The sequence below is a fragment of the Mya arenaria genome, chromosome 12 (genome assembly GCF_026914265.1).
Source record: "Mya arenaria isolate MELC-2E11 chromosome 12, ASM2691426v1".
Classification (NCBI taxonomy): Eukaryota; Metazoa; Mollusca; class Bivalvia; order Myida; family Myidae; genus Mya; species Mya arenaria.
The window spans coordinates 68,825,810-68,842,576 of record NC_069133.1 but is presented as its reverse complement, the minus strand read 5'-3'; the positions used below and the strand labels follow the sequence as shown (position 1 = coordinate 68,842,576).

The following is a 16,767-nucleotide window of genomic DNA, read 5'->3' as shown; positions in this document are numbered from 1 at the left end:
TCTTGTCGAATGCTGAACAAACTTATAGATGCTACTTACAGATTAAGCAGTGTTTGACTTCCATTAAATTCAAATATAGACGAAACAGAAATGTTACCAAATTTTATTTCATGGCAATCACATTGAAACAACAACAAATAAATAACAAACAATAACAAACAAATTATGAAATTGTAAGCAAATATGCAATACTCTTAAAGGTCTTATTTTCTTACTAAAACTATTTGGGAACTACATTTCCCCTGGCGTAGGGATGTGAGTAGAATGCCGGAACAGTACTTCGTAAACGATCACCACGTGCTTCTGTCATGTGACCGTAACTTGCCAATGGGGATTGAGGAAAAGAAGATTGCGGGTATGATGCCGCAAAAGCAGGAGGAAGTGGTATTTCGTCCATTTCCCCGTTAATCTGTCGTTTCCACTTATTTCTTCTGTTCTGAAACCAGATCTTAATCTGGGTTTCGGACAAGTTAAGAGAAGCAGCTAGTCCCGACCTCTCCGCGCTGGACAAGTAGCGTTTCAAGTCAAACGCTGCCTCGAGCTGGTACACCTGATTTCTGGAAAACACAGTTCTTGTCTTCTTCTTCTTTGTTTTGAAAGGACTCGGTGACTGGTGGTAACTTTCACCCATTGAGTCTAAGCTTTTATCACTGTGAATAGACGCGCCATAATGAACTTCCGGTTCCGGTGTGCTCCGATTAGAATGATCGCCAGCATCTGTCTCAATGTGTTTTACAATTTCAGTTGGGTTTTCAGTATATTCATATACACTTGTCATAGAACGTTTTGCGGTTTGCTGGACACATGGACCTGTTCTGTGGCCAAAGTATCCGGCCGGGTGTACGAACGCGTTGTGGCTTGTAAGCGGGTGTCGACCAGGGATCGTGCAGGGGTTGTGGCGGGCGGACCTAAGGGCGCCCGGGAGTAGTTTGTAGAGCGCGTGAATGTTTGAAGTGGCCGTCGGTGAGGGGAACTCATTCTCTGGTGTACTGCAGGCACGGGGACGCAATATCGTCTCTGGAAAATGATAAAAAATGAATGATTAATACATTGTTTTCTACCGTCAAGTAAGCTACTATTGGTTTTCAAACTTGAAAATAAACATTTGTCAGATGAAAGCTATAGAATAGCATGACAAGGGCAAAGGGATGCATTTTTGTACTTTTTACTAAAATGTAAGGAATGTCTTTAACAAAAAAAACAACAACAACACTTTAATCGTATATGTTTTTTTTTCTTGAAGATAATGTATTTTTGTATATATGTAACATTACATTAATGTTGTTGAAACTGGAAACATTTGTCTAACTGCGGATTTTGACATTTTGTATGGATTCGCCATTGAAGAAAATTCAAATAAAATCGACTTTTAATTCATAAGTGAATTTGAAAACGTTTGTATATTTGTTCTATTAACTAAAAGACTGGTATCTTAACGAAATAGTTATGTGTCTTAATTTTATCTTTTACAAAACCAAAAAAATGACATTGCTTTGTAATTAACATATTTTTTTCGTACTACAAACTTACCGAAAGATGCATATTCGTCTGTCTCCATGCATTGCGCGTAATGATGCACGGTGGCCGCGTGCAGGTGGGGAACTCTGGGATATTCTTCTGATGCGTGCATCTGATCCGCTGCAGCTCGGGCAGACGACTCTATGTCGGCCCCTCGAAAAGATGACTTGTTGTCTGCTACTGGCGTATTTTCATCTTCCCTATGAAGAATCCGGCTGATTGAGAAACTAAGCGGTTTATTGTTGAGGACAGGCTTGCCCGTACCACCAATCTCTGTTTTTGTAATCATCTTTAACAGAGTTCTACCTCAGTGTTCACAAAACCATTAGAGTAGTTCACACTTGTTTTTGCGACAAAAGATTGGACTGTTTGCTTTAAAATTATTTTAATACTTTATCAGATACACACGAACATTAGCCTCAGAGTTTTAATATTCAATGTAGTAGAACTTTCATGTGATGCTTTTGCTAGACAACCATTGCGTGTAATGATGACCACATCAGGTTCGCCGAATACTAAATACAAGTTAATGTGTCAGCAATTTGAAAGAATATTTCTTATCGCAGTTTTGATCTAACCATTCGAAATTTATTTCGGAAATGAATTGTGCGCTGATTGGTCATTCAATTATGCTTGGTATCGCTCCTTGTCAGGCGCTAATTGACAAAATTGGTAATAATCGACCATTGATAATTGCCCAAAGATTAACCGACCACCGATTGATATTAAATGCTTCAATTGAAGTGATTGTATACAGTAAGCAAAAAGTAACTCTTGAAATATTCCACTGTATTTTATAGTGACTCTTGAAATGTTCCACTGTATCTTATAGTGACTCTTAAAATGTTCCACTGTATCTTATAGTGACTCTTGAAATGTTCCACTGTATCTTATAGTGACTCTTGAAATGTTCCACTGTATCCAAGAATGACTGTTGAAATGTTTCACTGTATCTAAGAGTGACTCTTGAAAGCTTCCACTGTATCTTAGAGTGACTCTTGAAGTGTTTCACTATATATAAGAGTGACTCTTGAAATGTTTCACTGTATCGTAGAGTGACTCTTGAAGTGTTTCACTGTATCTAAGAGTGACTCTTGAAGTGTTTCACTGTATCTAAGAGTGACTCTTGAAATGTTTCACTGTATCTTAGAGTGACTCTTGAAATGTTTCACTGTATCTTAGAGTGACTCTTGAAGTGTTTCACTGTATCTTAGAGTGATCCACGAAATGTTTCACTGTATCTTATAGTGACTCTTGAAATGTTTCACTGTATCTTATAGTGACTCTTGAAATGTTTCACTGTATCTTAAAGTGACTCACGAAATGTTTCACTGTATCGTAGAGTGACTCTGGAAGTGTTTCACTGTATCGTAGAGTGACTCTGGAAGTGTTTCACTGTATCTAAGAGTGACTCTTGAAATGTTTCACTGTATCTTATAGTGACTCTTGAAGTGTTTCACTGTATTTTAGAGTGACTCTTGAAATGTTCCACTGTATCTTAGAGTGACTTTTGAAAGGTTTCACTGTATCTTAAAGTGACTCTTAAAATGTTCCACTGTATCTTATAGTGACTCTTGAAATGTTCCACTGTATCTTATAGTGACTCTTGAAATGCTCCACTGTATCTTATAGTGACTCTTGAAATGTTCCACTGTATCTTAAAGTGACTCTTAAAATGTTCCACTGTATATTAAAGTGACTCTTAAAATGCTCCACTGTATCTTAAAGTGACTCTTAAAATGCTCCACTGTATCTTAAAGTGACTCTTAAAATGCTCCACTGTATCTTAAAGTGACTCTTAAAATGCTCCACTGTATATTAAAGTGACTCTTAAAATGCTCTACTGTATATTAAAGTGACTCTTAAAATGCTCCACTGTATCTTATAGTGACTCTTGAACCTTTGAAATTTTTCAATTTTATTTTATAAGGAAACCTTTAATTTTCCACTGTTTTTTATAGGAAACACTTGAAATTGTTAACTTCATTTTACAGGGAACTCTTGAAACTTTTCACTTTTATTTTATTTTGATTTACCGCATTGTTTGGCTTTGGTAGACACGTGATATGATTCTTTTTCAATACGTGATATGTTTGTCTGTCAATGTCACTTTTACACGTTAATGAAATCTTTTAATGAAGATGCTTTCGAATATATTTTTTAATTTGCATGGACTTTTATTTTCATTAATTATTATTGTTTTAGTGTGAAACCAATACCCTATGCGTCATACATGTACTGTCGTGATATATCGCATGCAATCCTCAAACGTATACTTCTTTTGGACAAATAAAAAAGTGTCTACCATTAATAGTATTAATAAATTTAAATTCGTCTATTTATAGTCTTTCTTAAACAAAATTTAAATTGAGTACAAAGAATACACAGCAAAAGTAATTCTCACTATATATTTATTTCGATTGATGAATTCGTTCTCTGTTTGTTTTCTGAACGAGAGTGAAACAAGGCTTTCCATATAACACAATTTCAAGGTTTGAAACTAGGTAAATACACTGTTATTACTCCAGTTTGATTCATTTTCATCTCATGGCAATCGCTTTTACAGCTACTGGGAGATTTGGTGATTTGTTAGGTCTTAGATACACACAATAGCATTTAAGCACATATTTGTTATAAAAAGGGTATTACTGGCAAAACGTTCAAATGTGTTCACAGACATATTCATGTGTTCAGATGCATTAATGACAGTTGGTCTTTGCTCAACTAAGTAGCTATCTGAACTATTTTGGAAACAATTCTGCCAACCAGATGTCTGTGAGTGAGTCATGTAACAATTTGGAGGGGTCGGGGAGGGAATAAAGGGTCGTAGATCAAACAGGGCGTCGCCTTTCCCCGTGAAAGGGCTTTTATTCCTTTCCTTTTCTGACCATAACTAATAAGTGTACTTAATGCATGTATGCTATTCTGATTACTAAATTGACACAAATTAGTGAAATAACACAATACTGTAATATGTTTTCAAATGTAGTATTAGTATTTTATTACGCAAATAGCACTTCATTGTAAAATATTCTTTCTTAATTGTCAGTAAATTGAAAAGCAAGTGAATGTCAACACTTCATTAAATATGTGTACATTTTCAACATCTTTCAAGATTTGGAAATATTGATACTTGTCCCGCGGGTTTTTCTGCGGTTTCCTCCCCATGCAGTAAATGCAAAGGTTTGATGGGGTGCTAACTTTCACTTGCAATTGAGGAAAATGCCAAGATCGGAGTTTAATCACAAAACAATAGGAAGTGTTTAAACTGTTAAGTGATTGGTGCTTAAATCTGTGAGATACTGATCTGTTGCAAAAAGGTCCTGATATCTGTATTTAAAGCAGAAAGAATGTAGCCTTTGGCGTCGCGCAAGGTGCTTCTACTACTTTTACTACTACTACTACTACTACTACTACTACTACTACTACTACTACTACTACTACTACTACTACTACTACTACTACTACTACTACTACTTCTACTACTACTACTACTACTACTACTACTACTACTACTACTACTACTACTACTACTACTACTACTACTACCTACTACTACTACTACTACTACTACTACTAATTCTACTACTACTACTACTACTACTACTACTACTACTACTACTACTACTACTACTACTACTACTAATACTACTACTACTACTACTACTAATACTACTACTACTACTACTACTACTACTACAACAACTAATACCACCACCACTACTACCACCACCAACAACACCACCACCACCACTACCACTACTACCAGCACTACTACCACTACTACTTTCACCACCACTACTACTACAACTATTTAACTATTATTTTTGTTGTTGTTGCTCTGTTAAAAGATATCAAGCATGCATGTCATTTCTTTGGACATCTTATGTATATCTATTGTATCAACATACGATCAATTCTAACATTGGCGAGATAATTGTAATTAAGAAATCAAAATTAATTGGGAATGAAAATGTTTATTCAAGTGTCATGATTTTATCGGACTATTTTATTGCAGTTAAGTACACTATCCCGCCCATTCTAATTCAAGGGCAATAAACCTGTAGACAAACTGTACGTTAACGTCGTAATCTAATCAGTAACGTCTTTCTTACGGCGCAAATTCAGCCGATTAATCATTGTTTTGTTTATCTACTGGTAGTGAAATAACGGATGGACACTGTTTTATCTTTTGATATATGCATAGGATTACCCTCGGCTATTTCCTCTAAACTAATTTATCAACCGCAGATGGCGGAGTTGTTGTTGAATGATCCATCCTTACATATTTATGGTAACTCGTACCTAAATCCATAGCTCAGATAATCTTAATTCGACAAAGATTAATAGAGAGCAGCAGAACTGTAAAGGGGGCGTTCATTTTACAATCTCTCTAGGAAGTCCATCCATCGGCGTTAGGTTGTGATGAGAGCTATACTCTGGTTCTTCAATGTGTTGAAATGAATTGAAGGCGTTGAAACCATTATCAGCTGATTCTGAGACATTTTTTAAACAGTCAATCTGTGAGAGTGCAGCGCATGAATATCGGAATGTGAATACAACTTTTAACAACTGTTTTTATATTATCGCGCATTTTGACTTGAAATGAAACATGTTCAATTAATGCGTGTCTTTGTCTGATTACCATATCACGGTTCAAGTGTTTGCAAGTGTATGGACATTGAATGTAATAATAATAATAATGAGATGAGTTCAGTTGAGTTGATAGCAAATCGGGACTACACACTAAACTTTTGCAGCGTAGGTTCCGTCTACGCCGTTTATTTGTTTAAAGATATTTCTTGTATATTCTTTGTGTACTATGATTCCTATATATTCGTCTAAATTCTGCATAATCTAAAACTTACAAACAGACCAAGCATTGTGTCGTATGCTTTTACTTCCGTTCAAATATGGACGAGAAAGAAATGTTACCAAATTTTATTTCATGGGAATATGATCATAAATCACAACAAAACAACAACAACAACAAATAAATAACAAAAAATAAAACACAACTAATGGAAATGTAAGCGAATATGCATTTGTCCTATAAGTATTTAATTTCTACTACAAGTATTTCGAAGCAACTTTTCCCGTGGCGTATGGATGTGAGTAGTAAGACGGAACAGTGCAACTCCTGCGCAAAAGGTCGTCACGTGCTTCTGTCATGTGACCGTAACTTGTCAATGGGGATTGGGGAAAAGATGTCTGCAAGTAGGATGCCGCAAAAGCAGGAGGAAGTGGGATTTCGTCCATTTCCCCGTTGATCTGTCGTTTCCACTTATTTCGTCTGTTTTGAAACCAGATCTTAATCTGGGTTTCGGACAAGTTAAGAGAAACAGCTAGTCCCGACCTCTCCGCGCTTGACAAGTAGCGTTTCAAGTCAAACGCTGCCTCGAGCTTATACACCTGATTTCTGGAAAACACAGTTCTTGTTTTCTTCTTCTTTGTTTTGAAAGGACTCGGTGATTGGTGGTAACTTTCACCCATAGAGTCTAAGCTTTTATCACTGTGAATAGACGCACCATAATGAACTTCCGGTTCCGGTGTGCTCCGATTGGAATGAAATTCACCATTAGCCTCGATGTGTTTTACGATTTCAGCCGTGTTTTCAGTATTTTCACTACCACTTGTCCTTAAACAGTTCGCTGTTTGCTGGACACATGGAACTGTTCTGTGACCCCAGTATACTGCCGGATGTACGAACGCGTTGTGGCTGGTAAGCGGATGTGGACCGGATATCATGTAGGGGCTGTGGTGGGCGGACCCAAGCGCGCCCGGAAGTGGCCTGTGAAACGCGTGAATGTTTGAAGTGGCGGTCGGTGAGGGGAACTCATTCTCTGGTGTACTACAGGCACGGGGACGCTCTATGCTCTCTAAAAAATGACAGAAACATATAAACACATTGTTTTCTATCGACAATTCACTAACCCTTGTTTTTACTCTTGAAAATAAACGTTTGTCTGTTGAAAGCTACAGCATGACATGGGCGAAGGCATGCACGTCTGTACTACTAGTATTGTTTTACAATTTTCAATAATAAAAATGTGCTTAAATGTCCCTATATATTTTAACTTAAAACGCTTAAATGGATTTTTGGTCTTGGACCATATGTATGATTCTAAAAAAAAATTTAAATGGTGTTATTGTAACTGCTTACTGAATTCGGATGTTGACATTTTAAAAGTTTATATACGTTTACATATAATTTATTCAGCAATAAATGGTGTTGTTGTATCTGCCTATTGAATAGTTTGTTCTAAATGTTGACTTTCAACAGTTCATACAAATGGTTAAATCACAGTTTGTGAACATAGGGGTAAGCCAACCAACAGTATTTCTTGGAAGTTAGCAACAACAGTTCGTGAATGTAACATTGCGTGTGGAATTTAATCAAACTGAGACATTGAACTTAAACATTCCTCCGTGAATTGTGAATGTAGAAGAAGCCTACCGAAATGTGAACATCCGTCTGCCTCCGTGCATGGTGCGTAATGGTGCACTGTGGTCGCGTGCAGGTGGGGAACTCTGGAATATTCTTCTGACTCGCACAACCCATGCGCTGCAGGTCGGGCAGTCGACTCTGTGTTGGTCAATGGCGAAGTTGACCTGTCGTCTGCTAGTGGTGCATTGTCATCTCCTCCATGAAGAATGCGGTTAATGGAGAAACTAAGCGGTTTATTGTTTTGGGTAGGCTTGACCGAACCACTTATCCCTTCAGCTTTTGAAGTCATTTTCAACACAGTTCAACCTCAGTGTTCACAAAATCATTTGAATATTATACTTTTGTGATTCTGAAAATATACTTTACTACAAATTAATTTTCTGACTGTTTAATTCAATATGTCTTGATTACTTAGTTATAAACAAGAACATTTGTCTACGAAGTTAAATAATTAGTCATTTAATACAACTTTCTTCTGTGATGCTTTTGCTAAACAACCATAGCATTTAATGATGACCACATGGGTTTCGCTAAATAATAAATACCAGTTTAGGTGTCAACAATTTGAAAGAATCGTTCTTATCGCAGTTTTGATCGAACCATTCAACCCTTATTTTGAAATGCATTGTGCGCTGATTGGTCATTCAAATTTGCTGGGTGTCGCTCCTTATTAGGCGCTAATTGACAAAATTAGTTATAATAATCAACCATTGATAATTGTCCAAGGATTAACCGGGCACCAATTAATATCAAATTAAGTTAATTGTATACAATAAACAAAACAGGGGAAATGGAAGTTTTGACAGGAACTTTTGAAATGTTCCACTGTATCTGAAAGAGAATCTCGAAATGTTTTAGTGTGTCTTAAGGGGAAGTCTTGAGATATGGCACTGTATAATACATACTTTTTTAGAGGAAATTCTTGAAATGTGTCACTGTATCTTATATTGTTTGTTGAAGAGTTCCACTGTATCGTATAGGGAGGTCTTGAAATGTGGCACTGTATTTTATAGGGAAGTCTTGAAATGTGACACTGTATCTTATAGGGAAGTTTTGAAATGTTTCACTGTGTTTTATAGGGAAGTCTTGAAATGTGACACTGTATCTTATAGGGGAGGTCTTGAAATGTGACACTGTATCTTTTAGGGGAGGTCTTGAAATGTGTCACTGTATCCTATAGGGTAGTCTTGAAATGTGACACTGTACTTTATAGGGAAGTTTTGAAAGGTTTCACAGTATCTTATAGGGACGTTTTGAAAGGTTTTATTGTATCTTTTAGGAAAGTGTTGACATGTGGCACTGTATTTTATAGGAGAGTCTTGAAATGTGACACTGTATCTTTTAGGGGAGGTCTTGAAATGTGTCACTGTATCCTATAGGGTAGTCTTGAAATGTGACACTGTATCTTTTAGGGGAGGTCTTGAAATGTGTCACTGTATCCTATAGGGTAGTCTTGAAATGTGACACTGTATCTTTTAGGGGAGGTCTTGAAATGTGTCACTGTATCCTATAGGAAAGTCTTGAAATGTGACACTGTATGTTTTAGGGGAGGTCTTGAAATGTGTCACTGTATCCTATAGGGTAGTCTTGAAATGTGGCACTGTACTTTATAGGGAAGTTTTGAAAGGTTTCACAGTATCTTATAGGGACGTTTTGAAAGGTTTTATTGTATCTTTTAGGAAAGTGTTGACATGTGGCACTGTATTTTATAGGAGAGTCTTGAAATGTGACACTGTATCTTATATAGAAGTCTTGAAATGTGACACTGTATCTTATAGGGATCTCTTGAAATGTGGCACTGTATCATATATAGAAGTCTTGAAATGTGACACTGTATCTTATAGGGATCTCTTGAAATGTGTCACTGTATCTTATATAGAAGTCTTGAAATGTGACACTGTATCTTATAGGGAACTCTTGAAATGTGACACTGTATCTTATATGGAAGTCTTGAAATGTGACACTGTATCTTATATGGAAGTCTTGAAATGTGACACTGTATCTTATATGGAAGTCTTGAAATGTGGCACTGTATCTTATATGGAAGTCTTGAAATGTGACACTGTATCTTATAGGGAAGTCTGGAAATGTCTCACTGTATCCTATAGGGAACTGTTGAAATGTGGCACTGTATAGGAAGTCTTGAAATGTTCCACTGTGTTTTACATTCTCGTACACCTGAGCGACGATGCTTTGCGTACAACAAGCGTTATTTATCATCATTAATGTTTTTATGTGATACGATACTTTTGTACTACTAATGTGGAAATAAAATATAGTCATTTTCATTACTATCATGATTGGTTTTAAATTCATTAATTTCTGTTTTGATATTTTAACGAAATTAAAACAACGTACATAGCAAAAAATAAATATAATCTTATTTATGTTTACATTTTGTTCTCCGTGTTCTTTTTTCTTAAATTGGGGAAAAACATTCGTCACACACATTGTAGCTTTCAATATTAACACAGTTTCAATGTTTTGAAACTACATTTCAGTAAACAAACTGTCATTTGAACCCCTAATTTCTCCAGTTTTCTTCAATTATATATAATTACAATCGTTATTGCCATAAGAGATCTAATGAACATAAGAAAACAGAACATTCATTCGACGTTAGCAGAAACAGGTCCTCGTTACAACAATACATATAGATACTAAACATGGAAAGTGACAAGTGATATTAATGGTATGTGTTCAATGTTAGGATAGGTCTCGTATTATATACAATATCATTTTTAGGACAGATTTGTCACCAAAAGGGTTTTACTGGCACAGTGTTCAAATATGTTCATAGCCAGGGCTAAACTAGCTATAAATAAGTTTGGCCAAATATGCTACAGTCTTAAAATTTGTTAAATTGCCTTTATATATATATTTATTATCAAATCGTATTGACTCAGCGATTTTTATTGGATCAATCGTGGTCACATGACCATGTAATGGTTTTTATTACTTTCCTTTTCGGAATTTCGTAAAAAGTGTTCTTGACCTATTTATGTTATTCAAATTATTAAATCAACATAAATTTAATCGTATCGTAATATGTATTTAAAATAGTATTTTAAAAGCCAAAAGGAACTTATTGCAAAATAATCTTTCTTCATTGTCAATTGATGTTGATTGTCAGTTAATTGAAAAAGAACTGAATGTCATCGGATCATTAAATTTGTGTACATTTTCAACACTTTTTAGGATCTAACTATATTTAAACTAGTCCTGGGGCGTGTTAATACCGCTTCCTCCCCATGTATTAAATGCAAGGATCTAGGTCGTGCTAACTCTAACTTGCAATTGATGAAAATGCCAAGATCGGAGTTTCATCACAAAACAATAGAAAGTGTTTCAAATGTTAAGTGATTGGTGTTTAAATCTGTGAGATACTGATCCGTTGCGAAAATGTCAATTTCCTTATAATGTTTGCATTTACTGCCAAAACAACCACCACCACCTCCAACACCGACACCACCGCCACCTCACCACTACCACTACTACTACTACTACTACTACTACTACTACTACTACTACTACTACTTCTACTACTACTACTACTACTACTACTACTACTACTACTACTACTACTACTACTACTACTACTACTACTAATACTGCTGCTACTACTACTATTACTACTACTACTACTACTACTACTACTACTACTACTACTACTACTACTACTACTACTACTACTTCTACTACTACTGCTACTACCACTGCCACTGCCATTGCCACTGCTAATTGTTCCTGCTTATAAGTAAATATTATAATATTGAAAAATCAAAAGTCGATGTTGTTTTTGATACGTTACATCAAATTTATATCGTGAACTTTCAAAACCGACTTTTTAACGACGAGTTTCCAAGAGAATTTTCAAAGGAGTACACCTTTGCTGATGTTGTTTTTCAGTAAGTTTATACGTAACGATTAGTTCACAGACATCAAGTATGAAGCTCATTCGGTTATTGAGTCCTTTAGTGTTAAATGAATGGGGCGAAAATTAAACAGTCGTCTTTTGAAATACATGTATGTCATTTCACTGGAGTTCTTATGTATATTTATTGTATTAACATATGATTAATTTTAACATTGACATGATAAATGTAATTAAGAAATCAAAATTAGTTGTAAATGAAAATGTACATGCAAGTGTCATGATTTTATCGGACTATTTTATTGCAGATAAGTAAACTATCCCGCCCATTCTAATTCAGGGGCAGTAAACCCGTAGACAAACTGTACGTTAACGTCGTAATCGAATCAGCAACGTCATACTTACGTCGCCAAGTCAAGCAGATTTATCATTGTTTTGTTTTACTACTGGTAGTGTTTCAAGTTTCATGTTTTATTTTCATCATGGCATATAATATGCATGTGATATCACAAAACAATGAAACACATATTAATTAACATCAAATAAAACAGTTAACAAACATGTCAAACACAAAAAAAAGAAAAGAAAAAAAAGCTTTACTAAACAACATCAGTGAAAATATGAAGTAATAGGACACAATGGAATGGTATTGTAATTATGTACTGATCTTTTAGTAAATCGGAGTATGGAGAATGAGTCATCTGAATTTCAGTAAGATAGCTTTATAGAACAATGCCAACTTAATTAATTTAGATATATTGTTACAGTTCAATACTTCATCTAATTTCAAAGAGTTTTGGGTGACGAATGTAATAAGGAACAATAGTGTTTTTTTTACGTTTAATTGAAAAATGGTTGCATTCAAGTAAGTAGTGAAATTCATCACCAATAACATTCCTAGTACATTTATAACTGACATAATCTTTGGGATCTCTCAATGTTCAAATGCCTGCCCTTTTCAATTGGCAAAGAATGGTTTGTGGTCCTAAATTCACAAAGTATTTTACTAAGGTTACTAGGTAACAAGTCAAGATAATCTTGAAAAAAATGATTATTCTTAAACATTCTATATACAAGACATTTGGGAGAGCTATCAACAGTACTAATCCAGTTTTGCAAGAATCAGTCATACAGTTTACTTTTAACAATTGACTTAAAATATCAAGGCTGATGACTAATTGACTTCTAAAATATGGGATTGACACTGTTTTTTTTTAATTTTGATATATGCATGGGATTACGCTCGGTTATTTCGCCGAAACTAAAATTCTAAAAAAAGAATCAACTGCAGATAGCCGATTTGTTGAATGATTTATCCTCATACAATTGTGGTAACTCGTACCTAAATCCATAACTCAGATAATCTCAATTCTACAAAGATTAATAAAGAGCAGCAGAACTCGGTGGTTCGTTCATTTAAGGACACCACACAGGGAAATTCTGCCTTAGGTTATGATTAGAGCTATACCCTGCTTCTTGTAATGTGCACCAGTGTATAGCACTGTCACGCGGTCCCTCCTTCACGTGTCTCCGGGAACGCGCTCAGATTGAAATTTCTATAATTACAGAATTCTTAAACTATATAGAACAGTATTGGAAAACATTCAGTTTTGAAGCAGTACGCACTGCGGAGTGTGATGGTTTAAGTCAGTAATGAGATGAGTTCAGTTGAGTCGATAGCAAATCGGGACTACACACTAAACCTCTACTGCCTAGGTTCAATCTACGCCGTTCTTCTTTGTTTAAATATATTTCTTGTATACTTCCAGTGTACTTGGATTCATATATATATATATTAGTTTATATTCTGTATCATCTATAACTTACAATGTTTTCTAACAGACAAAGCATTGTGTCGCATGCTTTTACTTCCGTAAATTTCAAATATGGACGAGAAAGAAATGTTACTAAATTTTATTTCATGGTAAAATGTTCATAAATCACAACGAAACAACAACAACAAATAAATAACAAAAAATAAAACACAACTAATGAAAATGTAAGCGAATATGCATTTGTCCTATAAGTATCTAATTTTCACTACAAATATTTCGGAGCTACTTTTTCCGTGGCATATGGATGTGAGTAGTAAGCCGGAACAGTGAAGCTACTGTGCAAAAGATCGTAACGTGCTTCTGTCATATGACCGTAACTTGTCAATGGGGATTGGGGAAAAGATGTCTGCAAATAGGATGCCGCAAAAGCAGGAGGAAGTGGGATTTCGTCCATTTCCCCGTTGATCTGTCGTTTCCACTTATTTCTTTTGTTCTGAAACCAGATCTTAATCTGGGTTTCGGACAAGTTAAGAGAAGCAGCTAGTCCCGACCTCTCCGCGCTTGACAAGTAGCGTTTCAAGTCAAACGCTGCCTCAAGCTTGTACACCTGATTTCTGGAAAACACAGTTCTTGTTTTCTTCTTCTTTGTTTTGAAAGGACTCGGAGACTGGTGGTAACTTTCACCCATAGAGTCTAAGCTTCTATCACTGTGAATAGACGCACCATAATGAACTTCCGGTTCCGGTGTGCTCCGATTGGAATGAAATCCACCATTAGTCTCGATGTGTTTTACGATTTTAGCCGTGTTTTCAGTATTTTCACAACCACTTGTCCTTACACAATTAGCTGTTTGCTGGACACATGGAACTGTTCGTTGGCCCCAGTGTACTGCCGGATGTACGAACGCGTCGTGGCTGGTAAGCGGATGTCGACCGGGGATCATGTACGGGCTGTGGAGGGCGGACCTAAGCACGCCCGGAAGTGGCCTGTGAAACGCGTGAATGTTTGAAGTGGCGGTCGGTGAGGGAAACTCATTCTCTGGTGTACTACAGGCACGGGGACGCTCTATGCTCTCTTAAAAATGAAAGAAACATATAAACACATTGTTTTCTATCGACAATTCACTAACCATTGTTTTTACTCTTGAAAATAAACGTTTGTCTGTTGAAAGCTACAGCATGACATGGGCGAAGGCATGCACATCTGTACTACTAGTATTCTTTTACAATTTTCAATAATAAAAATGAGCTTAAATGTCCCTATATATTTTAACTTAAAACGCTTAAATGGATTTTTGGTCTTGGACCAAATGTATGATTCTAAAATAACATTTAAATGGTGTTATTGTAATTGCTTACTGAATTCGGATGCTGACATTTTAAAAGTTTATATACGTTTACATTTAATTTTTATTCAGCAATAAATGGTGTTGTTGTATCTGCGTGAATTGTGAATGTAGAAGAAGCTTACCGAAATGTGAACATCCGTCTGCCTCCGTGCATGGTGCGTAATGGTGCACTGAGGTCGCGTGCAGGTGGGGAACTCTGGAATATTCTTCTGACTCACGCAACCCATGCGCTGCAGGTCGGGCAGTCGACTCTGTGTTGGTCAATGGCGAAGTTGACCTGTCGTCTGCTAGTGGCGTATTGTCATCTCCTCCATGAAGAATGCGGTTAATTGAGAAACTAAGCGGTTTATTGTTGTGGGTAGGCTTGACCGAACCATTTATCCCTTCAGCTTTTGACGTCATTTTCAACACAGTTCAACCTCAGTGTTCACAAAATCATTTGAATATTATACTTTTGTGATTCTGAAAATATACTTTACTACAAATTTAATGTTCTGACTGTTTAATTCAATATGTCTTGAATACGTAGCTATAAACAATGATATTTTTCTACGAAGTTAAATAATTAGTCATTTAATACAACTTTCTTCTGTGATGCTTTTGCTAAACAACCATTGCATTTAATGATGACCACATCGGTTTCGCCAAATAATAAATACAAGTTAAGGTGTCAACAATTTGAAAGAATCGTTCTTATCGCAGTTTTGATCGAACCGTTCAAAATTTATTTTGAAATGCATTGTGCGCTGATTGGTTAATCAAAGATGCTGGGTGTCGCTCCTTATTAGGCGCTAATTGACAAAATTGGTTATAATCAGTCATTGATAATTGTCCAAGGATTAACCGGCCACCAATTAATATTAAATGCTTCAATTAAGTTAATTGTATACAATAAACAAAACAGGGGAAAGAGAAGTTTTGACATGTTCCACCATATCTTATAGAGAACTCTCGAAATGTTTCAGTGTATCTTATAGGGTAGTCTTGAAATATGGCACTTTTTTTAGAGGGAACTCTTGAAATGTTCCACTGTATCTTATAGTGACTGTTGAAATGTTCCACTGTATCCTATAGGGAAGTCTTGAAATGTGGCACTGTATTTTATAGGGACATTTTGAAATATTTCACAGTATGTCATAGGGAAGTCTTCAAATGTTTTATTGTATCTTTTAGGGAACTGTTGAAATGTGGCACTGTATCTTATAGGGTAGTTTTGAAATGTGGCACTGTATTTTATAGGGTAGTTTTGAAATGTGGCACTGTATTTTATAGGGTAGTTTTGAAATGTGGCACTGTATTTTATAGGGAAGTCTAGAAAGATGGCACTGTATTTTAGAGGGAAGTCTTGAAATGTGTCACTGTATCTTATAGGGAACTGTTGAAATGTGTCACTGTATCCTATAGGGAAGTCTTCAAATGTTCCTCTTTATTTTATACATTCTCGTACACCAGAGCGATGACGCTTTGCGTACAACAAGCGTAATTTATCATTATTAATGTTTTATTTGATACGAATACACTATGAGTCATACACATACGGTCGTGATATTTCGCATGCAATTCTAAAACGTATATATAGTGTACTACTAATGGGAAAATAAAGTCTAGTTATTGTCATTAATATCATGAATGAATATAAATACATTAATTTCTGTTTTGATATTTAAACAAAATCAAAACAAAGCAAAAAATAAATATTATCTTATTTATGTTTACATTTTGTTCTCTGTGTTCTTTTTTATATTAGAAAAATATTCGCCACACACATTGTAGCTTTCAATATAAACACAGTTTCAATGTTTTG

General features: G+C 35.6%; 3 protein-coding genes across 3 annotated transcripts; all 3 read right to left on the bottom strand.

Annotated features, from left to right (window-relative positions):
- Positions 1-220: 220 nt before the first annotated feature.
- LOC128210929 (homeobox protein HMX3-like) lies at positions 221-1,807 on the bottom strand. Its single transcript, XM_052915274.1, has 2 exons — positions 1,531-1,807; positions 221-1,017 (listed from the first exon to the last, which is right to left on the bottom strand). The coding sequence occupies exons 1-2, from the start codon at positions 1,805-1,807 to the stop codon at positions 221-223; spliced, it is 1,074 nt and encodes a 357-aa protein (XP_052771234.1).
- Positions 1,808-6,588: 4,781 nt separating this feature from the next.
- On the bottom strand, positions 6,589-8,255 carry LOC128210928 (homeobox protein Hmx-like). The gene is made up of 2 exons (XM_052915273.1): positions 7,976-8,255; positions 6,589-7,397 (listed from the first exon to the last, which is right to left on the bottom strand). Exons 1-2 carry the CDS (start codon positions 8,253-8,255, stop codon positions 6,589-6,591), a joined length of 1,089 nt encoding a protein of 362 aa, XP_052771233.1.
- A 5,625-nt stretch (positions 8,256-13,880) lies between these two features.
- On the bottom strand, positions 13,881-15,365 carry LOC128210927 (homeobox protein Hmx-like). Its single transcript, XM_052915272.1, has 2 exons — positions 15,086-15,365; positions 13,881-14,689 (listed from the first exon to the last, which is right to left on the bottom strand). The coding sequence occupies exons 1-2, from the start codon at positions 15,363-15,365 to the stop codon at positions 13,881-13,883; spliced, it is 1,089 nt and encodes a 362-aa protein (XP_052771232.1).
- Between the last annotated feature and the right edge of the window lie 1,402 nt (positions 15,366-16,767).